At 36.6% G+C, this 18,709-nt stretch overlaps 1 protein-coding gene across 2 annotated transcripts in view; it reads left to right on the plus strand.

The window, feature by feature from the left end:
- The window catches only part of astn2 (astrotactin 2), a 675,040-nt gene that overhangs the window by 345,312 nt on the left and 311,019 nt on the right, over window positions 1–18,709 (plus strand). For both annotated transcript variants that reach the window (XM_002935205.4, XM_031891225.1), the window contains 2 exons: window positions 16,293–16,377; window positions 17,626–17,700. In XM_002935205.4, coding sequence (XP_002935251.2) covers window positions 16,293–16,377; window positions 17,626–17,700 — 160 coding nt within the window. The remainder of the gene's footprint in view (window positions 1–16,292; window positions 16,378–17,625; window positions 17,701–18,709) is intronic.

Here is an 18,709-nt window from a genome sequence, read left to right on the forward strand (position 1 = left end):
TATATATACTCCATTGTTCTGTTATTTTTACAGTGCTCTAGACTTATGCAATATGGAAATTGCTTTTATTTATATCTATAAGGCATCATAGCCCACTTTTCACAGAGAATACAATGCCACTGTTACATATTAATGCCTTTTCCCCAAGAGCCCTGCAAAAAGAAACATAGCTATCTTGAGAACAAAAACTTTCCAACTCAATATAGGGCACCAAGCTAATGTTTTTGGCACTAATTCAAATGTTCAGGCATTGACAGTTACTTAGAAACTGAATTGATTACTACTGCAGGCTGGGGTAGGTGGCAACAATATTTGATTTTGTAAAATAATGTAGTATGTGACAATGGCTGCTTTTAGAGGGCAGATTGTGCTGGCTCACCAATGATGTGTGAGATGATCATGCAATCCTTGTGTCATTCCTGTTCGGGAAGATGGTGCCCTTGTTCAAGCCCTGTATAAATGGCAGTATTGGCTCTTAAAAAGCCCTTTCCCTGTAGTATCTCCTGGTAGAATTCAGTTGGCATTTTTCCAGTTTTGTGTGTAAAAACCCATTTTTTCACCCGAAGATGACATTCATTCTGCTGCTTTGGGCAGTAGAACAACATTATACTGTACCATATGCAGTGATCGTTCAGTGCTGTTTACCCATTAGAATCCTAACCCCCAGATGTGTATTTTAGTGATAGGTGAAATAATTCGCCAGGCATTGATGCGGCGTGCGAAAAAAAATTGTCACTGGTGCCAAAAAAATTGTTGCGCGTAACATTTTCGCTGTTTCATGAATCTTTCGCAAAGCAAGATGGGACAAATTCGCTTATCACTAATGTATTGCATTTAAGGAGAAAGGATTCAGACAGTTACAGTATTTTACATGCTAGAGCCAGTGTGGAAATTAAACTGTTAAATCTTTAACTATCATTAACCTTTTTTCAAGTAATATGCATCAGTACTGCTCAAACGATCTACAAATCAGCCTGTTAATTGTTTAGAGTCTCTTGTATTTATACACTGTTTAAAATCTGAATGAGAGGCAGCGTCGGACTGGGCCACCGGGAAAAAAACCCAATGGGCCCCAGCGGCCCAGACCTGAACCACCCGGGGCGCTCCCACAATCCTTCGGTCTCCCTCCTCCGACACACTGCAGGTAAGTTTCATTTAGTTGTGCTTGGGGGAGGGGGCAGGAGGGTGTTGGTGGCCACTCCAGGGGAGATGTGAAGGTGGCGGGGGCCAATGGGGGATGCAGGGGGCCTGCACCCCCAGTCCAACCCTGATGAGAGGTACCCAGAAGGTTAATCTAATGGAACTGTTTGTGATCTGCTGTGATCTAGTAACATCCATCTCAAGAAGTACCATCCATCTCAAGAAGTACCATATATTGCCTTGTACTGTATCTCTGTTACATGGTAATGCCTATCCTATTAAAGTATATTGGCATCTAACCAAGCAATATCATAAGAAGTTCACAGGAGGTGAAAATAATTGCACGAAAACTTTTTGACTTGCAAATATTTCAGCGTTGCTTCTCAACCTTTCAGTTGTCAGCTGTGACCTTTAACAGGTGTCTCAAGTGACCTTGATACGCTTCATCGTGTAGTAACTAGCAAGATGTTATCTTTCCACAGCACCTAATGATTTTAAAAATACCAAAAGGAAAATGTGTAATTGGGTCAGCTTAATAAGTCACTGTAAAATAGGAAAGCATAGAAAAATACTGGAAAATAGGTTTACTCTACACTTGCCTAGTCATTTACAAATGGCTTCTGCTTCCAAAGGGCTGCTTGTTCAGAAACAGCTGCAATCCGGGCAGTTGATTGAGTGACACATACACACAGCCAGCAACTATCATCAATCCTTGTCCCTTCAATGACTCATGCAGGCCTAACCGGATAAACTTTATCTATATTGCTACAGATACTGTTGCAGGTTTAATTTTGCTATTTGACAAAATGTCAAATTAACATCTTGCGTGCGTTATTGTTAAACAGTATGTAGAAGTTGAGTTATAACAATGATACATGAAATCTGCTACAAAGTTCATATAAGCTTATAAATACTGGGTTATAATTAGAGGAAGATGCTTTATTGTACTTGAAATACGTCTTACATGGTTTATATTCTAAGAAGGTAAATAAAACAAAAAACAAAAAACCAACCAAATTTTTTTTTCCTGATCATATGTCTATGAAGATTCTAACTCATCCAGATCATGATATACAATATCTAGTAGAATTAAGTCTAAAACAATTGTACTCTGAGTTTTCTTGAAAACGTTTCACCGCTAGAGGCAAATTTCCGCATTTTGCCATTCGCGGATTTTTTCTCGAAATGGGTGACAAAATTTGCCATGGAAAAATTCACTGCATGTCCAAAAATGTGTCGCCCGCATCAAAAGAGTTGTTGTGAGCATTAAACGTATTGTCACGTGTCAAACTTATTGTCTTGCATCAACAGAATTGTCTTGCGCCCAAAAGAATAGTCTCTCTCATCAAAAGAATTTTTTGACACATAGCATTCTCCTTGTTTCGGGAATTTTTCACCGTTTTGTGAATCTTTTGAAAGATTTGTGAATTTTTTGGGCGAAGCAAAAAGGAACAGATTCGCTCATCACTATTCACCGCTCATCCGAGTGGCTTCTTCAGTTCAAATGAGTGGTAGCGAATTCCCAGCATTTATAAACCCTGATCACATAATGAAATCCAAATGGTATCATGGAATTATTGGTTAAACAACAGAAAAAGATGTCTTAAGATGTGCAAAGGCCTGTGATTTCCAAGCCTTACTCACTAGTCAGTAAAGCTTTAAAAAAACCAAGGTAATTCATAAGTGAGGGGGCAATGGGGTAAACCTACAGTATTCCATTTTTTAAAAATTTCTTTTCATTTTGTATACAGGCATATTATATATACAGTATTTATACCAACACAAGTCCTGTTTTAAAGAAGAAAAAGTGAAGATTAAGGCAGTTACATTAATCATGTATAAAAGTAAACAAGATTGTGAAAAATGATGTTTAAACAAGTAGACATATAATTATGAAGCACAGAAATATCCAAACAGAGTATTTAACGAATCTCGCCATATCACCATATTATATTTAATGAGTTTATATATATATATATATATATATTTATTTTTTTTTATGTATGCGATGTAGCGAAGCAAAAAAAAAAAGTTCGCGAACATGTTCACGAACTTTGCGAACCCCATAGACTTCAATGGGAAGGCGAACTTTAAAAACTAGAAAAGCCATTTCTGGCCAGAAAACTGATTTTAAAGTTGTTTAAAGGGTGCCACGACCTGGACAGTGACATGCAGGAGGGGGATCAAGGGCAAAAACTTCTCTGAAAAATACTTTGTTGGCACAGAGTTGCGCAAAAAACGCAAGCGAAAATACTAGCGAAAATACGCGGCTTTTTTGCTATGTCACGCTAAACACCATGAAAACGGGATTTGCGGAAAAACGCCATGTGTGACTTGTGCGGCGTATTGTACAATACTTTTGCGACGATAAAAAACTCGTTGGAAAACGCGGCGCAGACCCAAACTGCAAACATACGCTGAAAGTTCGTGAACACCCGATGTTCGCGTGAATTTGTTCGCCGGCGAACAGTTCGCTACATCTCTATATATAACTATACTCTATATAACAGACTAGAAGAAAGCCTCAAAGCAAGACCTAAAATTACCCACTTTGTGGTGAGAGGGGTAAAGTTAAGGAGATATGCGTTAGGGAGAAGTCCCTCACAACCTGCCAAAACTTCTTAATTTTGGGCATTCCCATAACGCATAGGGGCCGATTCATTAAAACACGAGTTCGAATCCCGAATGGGAAAAATTCGGATTGGATACGATAATTTCTGAAGCTCGCAAATATCATGAAAATGCTTACGAAAAAATCATATTAGTTAAGATAAAATTGTATTGGCAATCCGAAAGGCACAAAATTTTCTTACCGAATGCTTGTAAACAGCGGCAGAACCTTTCCGAATTTTTCGCGCAAGCGTATGAAAAAGTCATGGAAGCGAATGAACGCTCCGAGCGTTTGTGTCTTAATAAACCTCCCTCACAGTGTCCGCCTCATTTTGATTACATTTTGAACAAATATTCGTTTTCCGTAGTTTCAGCTTGTTTCAGAGAGTAATATGCATAGTGTAAAAATTTCCCAATACAATGGCATGGGAAGTGTTTAATGCAACTTTAGAATGTTCCGAGTATATCTTCCATGTCTAATACAGGAAAGTGTTGTAATCATTTTCCAACACCCTTTTAATATGTAGTATAGTAAAGCAATACAAGTAAATTTTTGTAGAAACTGCTTTACTGGGGTCCTGAATAGGTGCTGGTCTGTGTGTTCAGTTTCAGAACAAACCTCCACAGCTGCCTTATTGAATACAACGCTGCCTGTGTATTTAAGAGGAGCAGGAGGAGGAAGGCACTTAGGTGTCCCCCCTCCTGAAAACCTACTCATCCCCTTACTTGAGCAGCGTAGAACGCAGGCTGCAATGGTGCAAAGTTTGAAAAGTAAATGACCCCTGTGTGTAATCTTGGGAGCTGTAACACTAATGGGCTCTGTCCAGGGTGCTGAATGCCCATAGTTGCTGCAGTATTAGTTAACATGTTAAGGCTTATACATTTGTGATATGATAGTGTGTTGTTATAAATTTCCTGCAAAGGCAGCTCAGTTAGCAAACTGCAGTTTTTAATGCATACTTGTTACCTACAACAGAGTATTTTTCCAGTATTCTAGCATAATTATGGGTGTAGGCTAAGTTGCATTTACCACAACGTGAGCGACGTACACCAACAGAGATGCCAAATAGCATCCATGCAAGATGTGGTGTTTGCCTTTCTTCCTGCATTTCAGGGCTGCTTATTTAGAATTTAAAAAGGCTGAAATCTGGGCAGTTGATTGAGTGACACGTACACACAGCCAGCAACTATCATCAATCCTTGTCCCTTCAATGACTCATGCAGGCCTAACCGGATAAACTTTATCTATATTGCTACAGATACTGTTGCAGGTTTAATTTTGCTATTTAACAAAATGTCAAATTAACATCTTAATGCGTGCGTTATTGTTACGCGGTATGTAGAAGCTGAATCATATCAATGATACATTTAATCCGATACAGATTTCTTATAAGCTTTTTAAATACTGACTTGTAATTAGAAGAAATGCTTTATTGTACTTACCTTTATGAAAGTAAATATTTAAAAAAGCAAATATCAAACAACCAAAGTAAACATGTTTAGCATGTTGTAGATATTGGTATTAATAGTATATTAGTAGTAGTGATGAGTGAATTTTTTCGCCAGGCATGGATTCATTTGCCATTTGGCCATTGGTAAATTGTTTCAAGGAAATTAAGCTAAAATCCACCGAGAAAAAAATTGTTGCTCGTCGAAAAAAATTGTTGGTGTGGCCAAATGGGCGTGGTCGCAGCAAAATGGGCATGGTCACATCAAGACGGGTGCAGTCACGTCAAAATTAGGCGCAGTCCCATCAAAATAGGCACGGGCGCAGCAAAAATTGCTGTGGTTGTGGCACAAAAAAAAGATGTGAGCGCCAAATGCGTTTTGCAGATTTTCACAGTTTCATGTACTATTCCTATTGTTTTGCGCATTTTTCAGTGAAACAAAATGGGACAGATTAGCTCATCACTCATTAGAAGTAAAGAGGTTGTTATTGTCAATAATGTCTGCACCTCTACAAAAAATGACAACTTTATGATTCAATTATTTAGCGCTGAAATTGGGCTTGTTGCTGGATTATTTTTTCTAGGGATGGGAGTGGATGATTATACATGAAAACTAAAGTAAGGACATTGAATCATTGTGACATTGAGTATGAAAGGCAGGCTTTGGTCTGGCCTAAATGGATGATTTACCTTGTTACTGAAAATCACAGCAACCAACAGTTACAACATACGTTTGCACTACCTGAAGCTATTATCTTAAATTTACACTTCCTGCAAAGAGCAGTTGTCATATTCCTGATGAAGAATACATAACAATTGGTTATGTTTTGCGCATAAAAAATCACACCCAAAAAGAGGTATTAATTGCTTTGTGCAATTTTCGTAGAGATTATGGGAACACTTGTAAAGGAAATATGAAAATATTTGTTGAGCTGGAAGGAATAAACTCATATGATTTGAATTCTTTCATCATACCTACTTTATACAACAGTGTTTAAATAATAAGAACCAAAATATAGCACACACATTTTGTGGATAGTAAGACTTACCAGTAAACATTTTCCATATGATATAGGCTTTCAGATATACAGTAGGCCAGTGCTGTCCAACTTCTGTTGTACCGAGGGCCAGAATTTTACCGACCTACGTGGTGGAGGGCCGATAATGGAAGCCAGTTTTGACCACTCCCCTTTTTGAAACTGCACCCACTTGAAACCACACCCATGTTATCACATGACCATACCCATATTAATGGTTGTAGTACAGCAAAGACCTGCCATACTCTGCCTGCCCTACCCTGCCTGTGTGTGCCATACTCTGCCTTCCCTAACCTGCCTGTGTGTGCCATACTCTGCCTTCCCTACCCTGCCTGTGTGCCATACTTTCACTGTGTGTGCCATTTTTGGCTGGTTTGTGCCATACTTGGCCTGTGTGTGCCATACTCTGCCTGCCCTATGCTGCCTGTGTGTGCCATACTCTGCTTGCCCTACCCTGCCTGTGTGTGTATGGCACACACAGGCAGCCTACAGTGGCACAATGCTGGCACTGCTCCTACAGTCTGCACAATAACTATATATTAAAAAACGTTTTAATTGCAGTACCACCTCAGTATATGTTCTTTTTGTAGAGTGCAGGGATTATTTGTGGGTTTCTACTGCTCCTGAGGTGTGAACAGGGGAACAATGTGGGTGATTGCCGCCTGAGCCTGAGGTGTGAACACTGCAAGGGATGAACAGTTGGACAGCACTGCAGTAGGCTATATTGGCTGTTATTGGCTGTTATTGCCAACATTATGGAGAAAAGGAGCATACTGATCCCAAAAGATCCAGTGGTTTCATGGGAGACCAGTTAACCTGTTAACTAGTTAAGAGTTCATCCAGTAATGCAAAAGTATAGACCCCAAATAGAAGTCAACAAAATTCCACATTATAAACTGAGAAGGGGCTGTCTGAAGAATTTATTGAGATGTAGATACAATAACGAGATTTGGCATTAACCACTTATTACATTATGTTACATTACACTCTCTGGGCTCATGCTCCGATATATAAATAAGTTCCAAGATAGGACATTCAGGATAGAAAGTATTACATGTCCATAGAATGTGGTAGAAAAACAAGTGAACAACAAGATAATGTATCTCTGTTTACTTTTTGATCAATTTATCTGCTCAGTAATGGAAGCAGAATTTGTGGATGTAAATTATGATATGCATATCATAGATTGTAAGCTCTACGGGGCAGGGACCTCCTTCCTACTGTGTCTCATACCACATGGCACTTATTTCCTGTGCATATATTGTATTTATTTATTATAACACTTGTCCTCCCTGCGTGTAATTTTGTATTTTGTAAGATTTTACAGCGCTGCATACCCTTGTGGCGCTTTATATATAAAGTAATACATACATACATACAAGTATAGTAAATTAAATAAATAAAAGAAATGAGGCTGGAGTTGGACAGCCATGCTATCTAAAGTCATTATTTTGAATATATTTTTTCACCCAGGAGCCAATTTGTTCAGGCTTCCTTCTTTCATTGTGACTTAATTTTCATAGAAAATGTGTTTTTGGAGAGTTTCCTACAGTTAATAAATGTGGGAATTTAGCACGAAGCACTTTGGAATAAAAGAGGAGGTCACATGTGCCACTTTTCAATGTTCTAGTAGCTTTCTTTTTTTGCTCCCAGGAGACAATTGTTCCGACATCCTTCTTTTATTGTAACATTTGCAGGGCTGGCTTCCCTAACAATAGATCAGCAGTGTGATACACAGTATATTAAAAAAAATGCCACTGCTTAAAAAAACCAATCATATTTAAAAGGTCATAAAGTAAGAATAACAGATATATATATAAGCATTTCTACATCTTATACAACTTTATTTTGCAATTATCTGCTTAGTTTCACTAAGAGGCCCATTCATGAAATGGCAATTAAAAGCACAATTGGAAAAAATTCATAGTAACCACGATAATTTCTGATGTGTGAAAATTGCGCAAAAATTATTTTCTTGGTCGTACAAAAATATTGTGGTTGCAATCCAAAAGTCTGAATGATCGTAAACGGTGGGAAAACCTTTCTGACTTTGATCCTTCTGTGCATGATTTTGGAAGCCTCCCATAGGGCTCAATGGCACTCTGCAGCTCCAACCCAGCCCAAGGAAAGTCTCCCATAGGGCTCAATGGCACTCTGCAGCTCCAACCCGGCCCAAGGAAAGTCTCCCATAGGGCTCAATGGCACTCTGCAGCTCCAACCTGGCCCAAGGAAAGTCTCCCATAGGGCTCAATGGCACTCTGCAGCTCCAACCTGGCCCAAGGAAAGTCTCCCATAGGGCTCAATGGCACTGTGTAGCTCCAACCTGGTCCAAGGAAAGTCATGATACCGAAGCTTGAATTAATCCGAAATGGTCGTAGTCTTTGTGAAAAATACAAAGAAAAGAAAAAAGAGCAAAGAAGACCTTTACCCTGGAAGCTCAAATGTCAAAGAGACCTTATGGGGAATATAAGTAAATAAAAGTAAAAAAAATATTATTATATAACAGTTGTTAGATATTTTCTGTCTGTATGTATGGGAAATCCAGCCTGCTGCTCTATAGCCATTGTTGAACTGCATCCCTGAATCCAACTGCCTCATTCTACAGTGTAAGTTTAATGGAAGTATATTTCATGAGCTTATCATTCACACCCCTATCTGATTTCAGGTATATTCTTTAGTTCAAGAGAGCACTGCACAGCACTGTATTTGTTTCACTTAAAAAATGGTGACTGGGCATCTTAGCTGTTGGCTATAAACACTACCACTTGAATTCAAAGTTACCACTATCTTTTGTTCAGAACCGTTGATTTTTCTGTGTAAAGCTTGTATTGCACGTTGAAAGTCTCGCTCATCAAAAGAATTGTCTTGCGTGCAAAAAGGAATTGTTTCATGCCAAAAGGGATTGTGAATGCAGATTCAAGCAGTCCATATGGCTAGTAGGTGAAAAAATTCAGCAGGCATGGATTTTCAGCAAATTTCCACGTTTCGCCATTGGTGGATTTTTTTGCGAAATGGGCAACAAAATTCGCCACGTCAAAAAGAATTGTCACACGTCAAAAGATTGTCTTGCTCATCGAAAGAATTGTCACACGTCAAAAGAATTGTCTTGCTCATCAAAAGAATTGTTGTACGTCAAAAGAATTGTCTTGCACGCCAAAAGAATTGTTACACTTCAAAAGAATTGTCTTGCTCATCAAAAGAATTGTTGCACGTCAAAAGAATTGTCTTGCACGCCGAAAGAATTGTTACACTTCAAAAGAATTGTCTTGCTCATTGAAAGAATTGTCTTGCTCAGCAAAAGAATTGTCTTGCTCATCAAAAGAATTGTCACACGTCAAAAGATTGTCTTGCTCATCGAAAGAACTGTCACACGTCAAAAGAATTGTCTTGCTCATCAAAAGAATTGTTGCACGTCAAAAGAATTGTCTTGCTCATCAAAAGAATTGTTGCACGTCAAAAGAATTGTCTTGCACGCCTAAAGAATTGTTACACTTCAAAAGAATTGTCTTGCTCATTGAAAGAATTGTCTTGCTCAGCAAAAGAATTGTCTTGCTCATCAAAAGAATTGTCACACGTCAAAAGAATTGTTTTGTGCGCCAAAAGAATTGTCACACTTCAAAAGAATTTTAGAGAACCTCGCACTACAGTAATCTGGTTTGGGTGCTCAGTATTTAAAGTTTTGACATATAGTATATCGTGTTATATCGTGTCTATAACACGATATACTTCAAAAGAATTGTCTTGCTCATCAAAAGAATTGTCGCACGTCAAAATAATTTTCTTGCGCACTAAAAGAGTTGTCAAAAGAATTGTTGCACGTCGAAAGAATTGTCTTGCATGGCGAAAGAATTTTCACACTTCAAAAGAATTGTCTTGCTCATCAAAAGAATTGTCGCACTTCAAAAGAATTGTCTTGCTCATCAAAAGAATTGTCGCACATCAAAATAATTTTCTTGTGCACCAAAAGAGTTGTCGAAAGAATTGTCGCACGTCGAAAGAATTGTCTTGCACGCCGAATGAATTTTCACACTTCAAAAGAATTGTCTTGCTCATCAAAAGAATTGTCACACTTCAAAAGAATTGTCTTGCTCATCAAAAGAATTGTCGCACATCAAAATAATTTTCTTGCGCACCAAAGGAGTTGTCAAAAGAATTGTCGCACGTCGAAAGAATTGCCGCACGTCAAAAGAATTGTCTTGCACGCCGAAAGAATTGTCACACTTCAAAAATGTTTTCTTGCTCATCAAAAGAATTGTCGCACATTAAAAGAGTTGTCGAAAAAAATTGTCGCACGTTGAAAGAATTGTCGCACGTCAAAAGAATTGTCTTGCTCACCAAAAGAATTGTCGCATGTCAAAAGAAGTGTCTTGTGCATTTAAATTGTCTCACACCAAAAGGAATTCTTGCGTCAAAAGGAATTTTCTCTCATATCAAAAAGAATTGTCTTGTGCGTCGAAAGAATTGTCGTACGTCAAAAGGAATTGTCTCTTGTGTCAAAAAGAATTGTCTTGTGCATCGAAAGAATTGTCGCACGTCAAAAGGAATTGTCTCTCGCCTCAAAAAGAATTGTCTTGTGCATCGAAAGAATTGTCGCACGTCAAAAGGAATTGTCTCTCATGTCAAAAGGAATTTTCTCTCATCATAAGAATTGTCTCTTGCGTCAAAAAGAATTGTTGCCTACAACAATATTTTTTTGATGCACAACATACATATGGCCCCTGCAAAATGAGTTTGTTGTTTATCTGCCCCTGCACTGGCTCTTCCCAACCTCCTTTGTGACATACAGTATATCTGGTTTAATGTCAGCCACATATCTATTGGACAATTGTATCAACATAATTTGGCCCAGCACATAGGAAACCAAAGTGGGAAAAGATGAATGTTTATGTATATGGCCAGATTAAGGGAATCAACACTCCAGAGAAACCTACACTGTAAACTACAGTTATTTTAGCTGAATTTAACTGCCATTGTAAATCTTAATTGTCCTCCCATTTAAATACTAGTGCATTTCTCAGACAGGTCTTTTTTATCCATTACTATATCTGAAAAACAATCATCATTTGTTTATATCGGTGTATTCTATTTTAAAACCAAGCAATGGATTGTGCTGAATATGTATGAACATATGTATATTAATATATCCCTCTCCAAGCAAATCATTGGTCTAAAAAAACGTAAGGTCAAATTCTGCCTGTATAGTTGATTGCAGCTCATTAATTGAAGTAGCTCTTTAAAAAAACTTTCTCACAACACATTGAAAAATAGAGAGAGGCTTTATTGAGACTGATTTGCTGCAGATATAAGTGATTGCATAATTTAAACACATATTTTGCTATCTACCAGTGTACATGTCTTACATCATGGGCCTGTGATTTCCAAACCTCACTCAATACTCCATTTTAAATCTTTACAGAAACAAAGGTAAATCAAAAGTGATGGGGTAAACCTACAGTATCGAAGAATTTTGTTTTACCTTTCTCTTTATTTTGTACGGGCATATTTATAAACACAGGTCTTGATTTAAAAAAGAAAAAGTAGAGATTAATGTAGTTACATTAGTCATTTATGAAAATATTAAGGTATACCAGATTGTGAAAAAAAAAATATAATCACGCCCCATTTCGCTTTGCTGTAAAATTCGCAAAACAACAAGAAAATTTGCGAAACGGTGAAAAATGTGCATTTGTTGCACAACTTTTTTCCGGCCGTGTTTTGTTTTGTTTTTTTAACACGGTCACTCCTATTTTGCTGGAACCATGCCCATTTTGCAGTGACCACGCCCATTTTCCAGTGACTGCGCCCAATTTGATGATATTTAGATGCGACCAAACAACTATTTTTGATCCACACTGAATTTTTCCCACTGCAAATTTTCGCAGAAGTTTCACGAAACAATTGGCCAATGGCTTTGCTCATCATTAGTTCTTACGTGACCTATAATTGTAAAACACAGAAGTATCCAAATTTAAAGCCCAAAAGGCTGGAAGGAAATCTCATAGTGAGACCTAAAATTACTCCACTCAGTTAAAGAAGTCCCTCACCACCAGCCAACACTTTTTAATTTTTGGGTCCCCATGGTATCCGCCTCATTTTAATTCCATTTTGGACAAGTATTAGTTTTCCACCTTTCATATTACTCTTCCATGAAATGACACTAGCTAAAACTATGGAAAAGTTTTCCCAAAACAATGGCATGGGGAGTGTTTAATGCAACTTTAGAATGTTTCCTTTATATCTTCCATATATAATAATGAAAAATGTTGTAGCCAATTGTTACCAATGTTGTAGAATTTAGAGATTGCTCCTCTGCTTCACCCCCCCCCCCCCTCTCCCTTTTTGAAGATTTTTTATTGTTTGGTTCATTCTGGATTATTTTTTTAAACCATACATGTTTTCCCATTTCATTGTATCTTTTTGCACTTTGCACACTGCCATACTGGGGTCCTGAATGGGTTTAGGTCTGGTTTATGTTTCAAATATCCCAGGGTTCTTTGGTTTTCTGTTTCCTTCCCCATCTGGTTTTCTTCCCTGACCTTAGTCTAAAAATGGGCTTGCATTACATCTCTATCTCACTATCTCCTGATTTAGATGTCCCATGTCTCCAATAGTTTGCTACATTTTCCAATTGGTCTACCTGATGATCAGTAGAATCCCTCTGAAATTTATGATGTTTAATCTTTAAAGGACAATGAATGGTTAATATAAATTAAAAGTAAGTCTAAAGGCATTGCTTTTAAGTACTTACTGCATATCTAAATTCCCAGATCCCTGCTTGCTTCTCTGAGATATGGTGCTGGAAGCCTACAGCAGTGTGAAGCCTACAGTGACATCACTGAAATCTCTCTCCCCTTCCTATAGGCTGCCAGCGCCAGCCTTGCTATTCTCTGAGCATGTGTGTAACTTGATCCTGTCTCCTGTTCTGAGCTAGACATGCCCACCAGCCAATTGGAAGCGGATCTGGCAGAGGGGAGGGGGGGAGGGAATGAAACACATGTGCAGTATGAAGCAAGGAGGGAAAGGAAGGGAGAATACCTTTTTAGAGATGGCTGCCTGTTCTAGAAAATGTGAAGTAAGTGTGACTGAGTAAATATTTGATTACGTGAGCCAAAAGTGTGGCGTTTTTACTAAACAATAGGAGGACTATTGGGCAGTATGCTTTTTAAATTTTGACTTGCATTCTCCTTTAATACATCATAATTATATTTCTCAATAGCAGTATTTAATTTCTCTTTCAGTGAGTAGTATGTATTACTTTGTAAGTTTTGATGTGAAATATCTATATTTTGGTTTTATAATGTGTGTGTAGAGTTTGTTTTTTATTTACAGTTTATAAGAAGACTTTGGTGGTAGTAGCACTAACCACTAAAGTGTAAATTAGAATAAGTAAAAATGAAATGCCTTCCATCGAAACTAATTTCAATATTAATTACTCACTTTGATCATTTGTATTACAGTAGTATTTCTTTAAATAGATAATATAATCTCAGCCAATTTCATTTAATATTAGGGTGGATCAACAGAACGTTTCTTCCCAGCACGTTTGCATTTATCCATGTGAGTAGGTGTAGCGCTATTGCTTACCTTGGAAGAGATATTCAAAGATATCAATGTATTGTCTTCGTAAAGTGAAAAAAAAGCTTTATTGACTTCTGTTTCTAATAAGGTGTTTGTCAATTCTTAGAAAACTCTTCTCTAGAAAATAGCCAAACCTTGAGAATCTTCTCATACGTAAATTGTTCCATTTCTTTTACCAGTTTAGTTGCAGTTCATCATTATCCTCTCACATTGCAATGCATATTCAAGATTAGGATTTATAAAGAGGCACAATTAAAATGCTAATAGTTATTCAGTTTTCTGTATTACAGCATAAAATATAGTTTATGACCAAATAAAATTGAATTGATGCCTCGGTGTGTGGATTTGTGGGAAACTTTATCTGTACAGTTAAATCAGAGAGATATTGGTGGGCTAAAATGAATGTATTTGCTGTTGTATTTAATAGCTTGAGTTGTCTATTTTTGTTCATGTACCCTTTCAACCTAGGATTATTTAAACATACTATATATTTGACCAGTGTCATAACAAGAGTGCAAGAGCATTGATGGAAAATCTCTCTAGAAAGACCTTGTTAGATGTTAGCCCACTGTCAGCTGAAAAGGTTGGGCAGGACTTTGTAATAATACAACACAATATGGAGACTTAAACCAAGGCCAATGTTAATCTTCTTCATATACAGTACCTATACACTAAGGGGAACATTTACTAAAACTTGTTGCCTTGAAAGTCGTATAAATTCGACATGGTATAAATTCGAATTAAACTCGATCATTGCTGTTATTATAAAATGTCATGATAATGCTTGAATCGTTCGTACCAAAATTATGAGTTTACATTTGAAAATCCCAAATGTTTCGAGTTGAAAGTATTGTTAAAACTCAACAGGTGTTTGTTGCCATGAATTCCCTCTATTTTTCCCAAACAGCAGCCATATTTGGAGCATTGGCACTCTTGGAAAACAATAATGTGTTTAAGTTTCACTTGAAACTGGGTGAAACTGAAAACAACAATGGGATTAACTTCCCCTTGAAGCTGGGTGAAACTGAAACCAATGAGGGGATTAACTTCTCATTGAAAGTTCAAGGACAGGCTGTCACTGATTATTTTATTTTTCTACTATTCTACCTCCATAGGACTCAATGGTACTTGATAGATCAAACCTGACAATTTTTCTTTTTTACAAAAACTAGTTATTTAATCATTAATAAATCACAAATTATGGGAGTTATTGTTAAAACCCATTCATAAATCTTGAAATTATCTAGAAGTGAGAAAAAAATCTAACTTTATCTCAAAATTGCTTATTAAATGTACCCCTTAATATCCATCTTTCTCTCACCCATCATTGTGTGTACCCCATTCTCTATTGTACAGAAAGACATTAGTTTAGATTTTATTAACGTTCATTAAAATGGCCATGGCACCCTGGGAAATGAAGAATATGGCTAGCCCCATGTGAAATTTCAAAATTAAATATAAAAAAATCTGTTTCACATTTCAACCATGACTAATCTTATTCATATGCTCAAATAGGCATGTGTATAAACAGAATCAAAATTCAGCTTAAGATTTATTTTCCCTTTAGAATCTACACCATACAATAGACCCTCCAACTAAAAAAAATCTATACAGATGCTGATTATTGTTACTATTTTTTTTACTGACTGTTTGCCTGATTATTATCATGTAAATCAACCTTTTATCCAGCAATGAATGTTACATTGCTTGTTTCTTCTTATATATTAAAATAGCATTTTAATGTTTTTGCTATTGTGTCTTAATTGGAAGAAAATAGTAAAACGCTCCTTATTTGCTTGCCTAAGCTATTATCTCAGTCAGGAACTTTTATCACAAATTACTTTTCAGATTTCTTGTTGTAATCCCGAATAAACAAAGGGATGCCTTGAGGATTCAAGATGAACATGAAAGCCTAATATTGCCTTTTTAAGTGTTGTTTTATAACCAATATGGTAGGATTGAATGTGGTAACAACCAGTCTGTTGTTTGTATAGAGAAACTGATAGAATATCCAGGAGCACAAAGTGAATGTATGTAGACATAGTGAGGAATGGCAGTTCTTCTAAGGTTCTCCTAACAGTTTTTTGCTTTGGAGGTCAACCCTAGAAAATCATTTTCTATTATAGCAAATATTATATATACTGTAACTACCCTGTTGCTTTCTCTGATACAAACAATCGCCAATGCATACTGTTTAAATGAAACTGGCTTACAGTTAAAGAATTGAATTGGTCAACATGTTCTACATGTGACCAGTTTCAAAGGGACTTTATCCTAATTTAGATCAAACAGGTAATAGTTTATTATTGCTGCAGTGCAGGGTTTCCTGATGAATGCAACGTGTTTTTATCAAAATGGAGATACTGTAAACTTTTTATATATGTGTTTATTTTAACCTTACTACAAGCTCTATCACTGCAATTCAATCCCTAAGGAGTACTAACATTTGTTATTATGTTTTTTTTTTTTTTTTGTTTAGGTGAATGTAGTTGTCATGAGGGTTACTCTCCAGATGCCACTCACCGTCATCTATGTGTACGTAGTGACTGGGGACAAAGTCAAGGGTAAGTTTGTTTGGTATTTAAATATAATCCCAAGTAATTCAGTCTGTTGCTATCCAAATTAATTTTAGCACTTACAGTCAAAAAGAATAAACATAACACACAGCAAAATGTAATAAAATACACATCAAACTATATTTAATGGACTAGTCATGTGATCAGGTGATTTTTTTTTTTTTAATTTTATTTTATCTGAGAGGTATTTCTTGTATGTTCACATAGAGCCATGAGTGACAGTAAGGCTAGTTCCGCAGGCCAAGAATCTGCTCCGTGTAGCTTCTACCTTCACCCCTGTTTATCTTCCTGTGTAAGAACTAAAACCATTGTTTTTAACAGAGCTTATCGACTATGTGCCTTTTTCCTCTAGTCAGCTTAACTAGCTGCCCCCATGGCAAGAGCCAAGCTTATTTATATACACTATAGTAGTGTTTTTGAAGCTAACATGCATTTGTATCATTTCAGAATCATAGTGCAGTATATTTAAAATAATATAAAATCCAGACTTTTCGGTGTAACTTTGTTTATATATATATATATATATATATATATATATATATATATACGGACAGAGCGCCGCACACACTTGGCTTGACTTGGCAATAAAGTGAAAAAATGTATTGAAAAAAACTGACCGTACTCTTCCTCAGGGATTGCTTTTTCCCATAATACCTAACAGTTTTAGAAAGTAATACTACAGAAAACTTTAGCAAGTAAAGATTGATACAATAACATGTACAGTAAACAAAGGATAGAGAAAAAAAAAAGTAAGAGGAGAGAAAAGTTGCAAGAATTCTGTTATTTAAGCTTAACTTGTAAACATGGAGAGCTGTTTAACTTATACCAGAGAATTTATTTTATGCCTTTGTAAATCAAGACGTCATCCCACAATTTCTAGGTTTTGTAGGTTTTGAAGACCTTTTTGTTAAACATCTTCTCAAATTTGTATTTACTTCTTTGATAACATCCTGAATGTTGGGAAGATGTCGTTGTTTCCAATATCATTGCCAATAATATTGTACTTGCTAGAAAAATATGCATTAGAATAGTTTTTGTTCCAAAGGGATGTATTGGGGTAATAATCCAAGTAACATTTGTTCAGGTGTCTTGGAAATCGGAGATTTTATGATATCTTCTGGGATGCTGCAAAATCTTGATTATTAGCAGCTTCATTTGAGAAAGCGTATGAGTAAATGCTACAAAGAGCAGCTAAAATTGCAGAATCACTAGTTCTTTATCCATTTATGTCTTTAGACCATGGCCATATAACACTCTGGAGAGAGGGTATGACTTGGTGACTGGCGAGCAAGCGCCAGAGAAAATCCTAAGGTAAGGAAAGTAACCCTTTTTTTTCTTTTTATAAAGCTGAGGTTATAACAATGCTGCACTGTACCTAAAAGAGAAGTAATAACGAAAATGGTTATCTTGAACCTTACACCCAGAGTCTTTTGCCGTGTTAACCATTTATTGTATCTTCTTAATCTGCACAGAATGGTATTTTCCCATTTAGGTATATATAGTAGTTGCCCCTATGACCCACTCACAATGTCAGGCCACTCCCCCAGTTGCCAGAGCAGTACGTTATGTAATTTTATTATAATTTGATGAAGACTAACTTGATTTTGAGAGAGAGAGAGAGAAAAAGATAAAGACAAATTATGGTTCTCTAAAATAAAATCACAAGCATATATTGATTGATTGTAATAAACTGGCTGACCATTTTGATTTAATTCGTAACTATTTTAGACACCCTTGAATCCCCCAGGGGAAAGAAGGGACATCTTGCATTGATTTCTTCATGATCTCGTAAAGTTTTAGCTGGCGAATTGACAGATTCAGATTTTTAGCAGTTTGGACGCATAGTAAATCTTGGAAAGATTGCAACTTTTTTTTTTTTTTGCTAATTTTAGCGCTAAAAGATTTGGGAATAAAATGAATCCAACAGTTAGTAAATTCTCTAATTTCTCTAAGTTTCTAACTGTCAGTATTAATTTACACACTCATGGAAGAGATACTATTATGTCTGCACGCAATGTGTGCTCTATATAAAGATGATACACACAATATGCAGTGGAGATCCCATTTATTCATTATACAATTAACATTCCTTCTTCTTCTTGCTCACTCATGCTATGTACAATGTTTCTTGAACATTCAAATGTAACATGTCCATCAAGTTCAACGTATTTGCCTGAGTGAAACCTGCCTACTACTAATGATTGAGAAAAAGGTAAAAAAAAAAAAACCCATTAGCCTTTCCAATTTGCCTCAGAGGGGGCCCAAGAGAGTAATCGGACCAGTCCCTGGATCAACTTTGAGAGTTAGTTTCAATAACTTT

This window comes from Xenopus tropicalis, chromosome 8 (assembly GCF_000004195.4).
Source record: "Xenopus tropicalis strain Nigerian chromosome 8, UCB_Xtro_10.0, whole genome shotgun sequence".
NCBI classification, from domain to species: Eukaryota; Metazoa; Chordata; class Amphibia; order Anura; family Pipidae; genus Xenopus; species Xenopus tropicalis.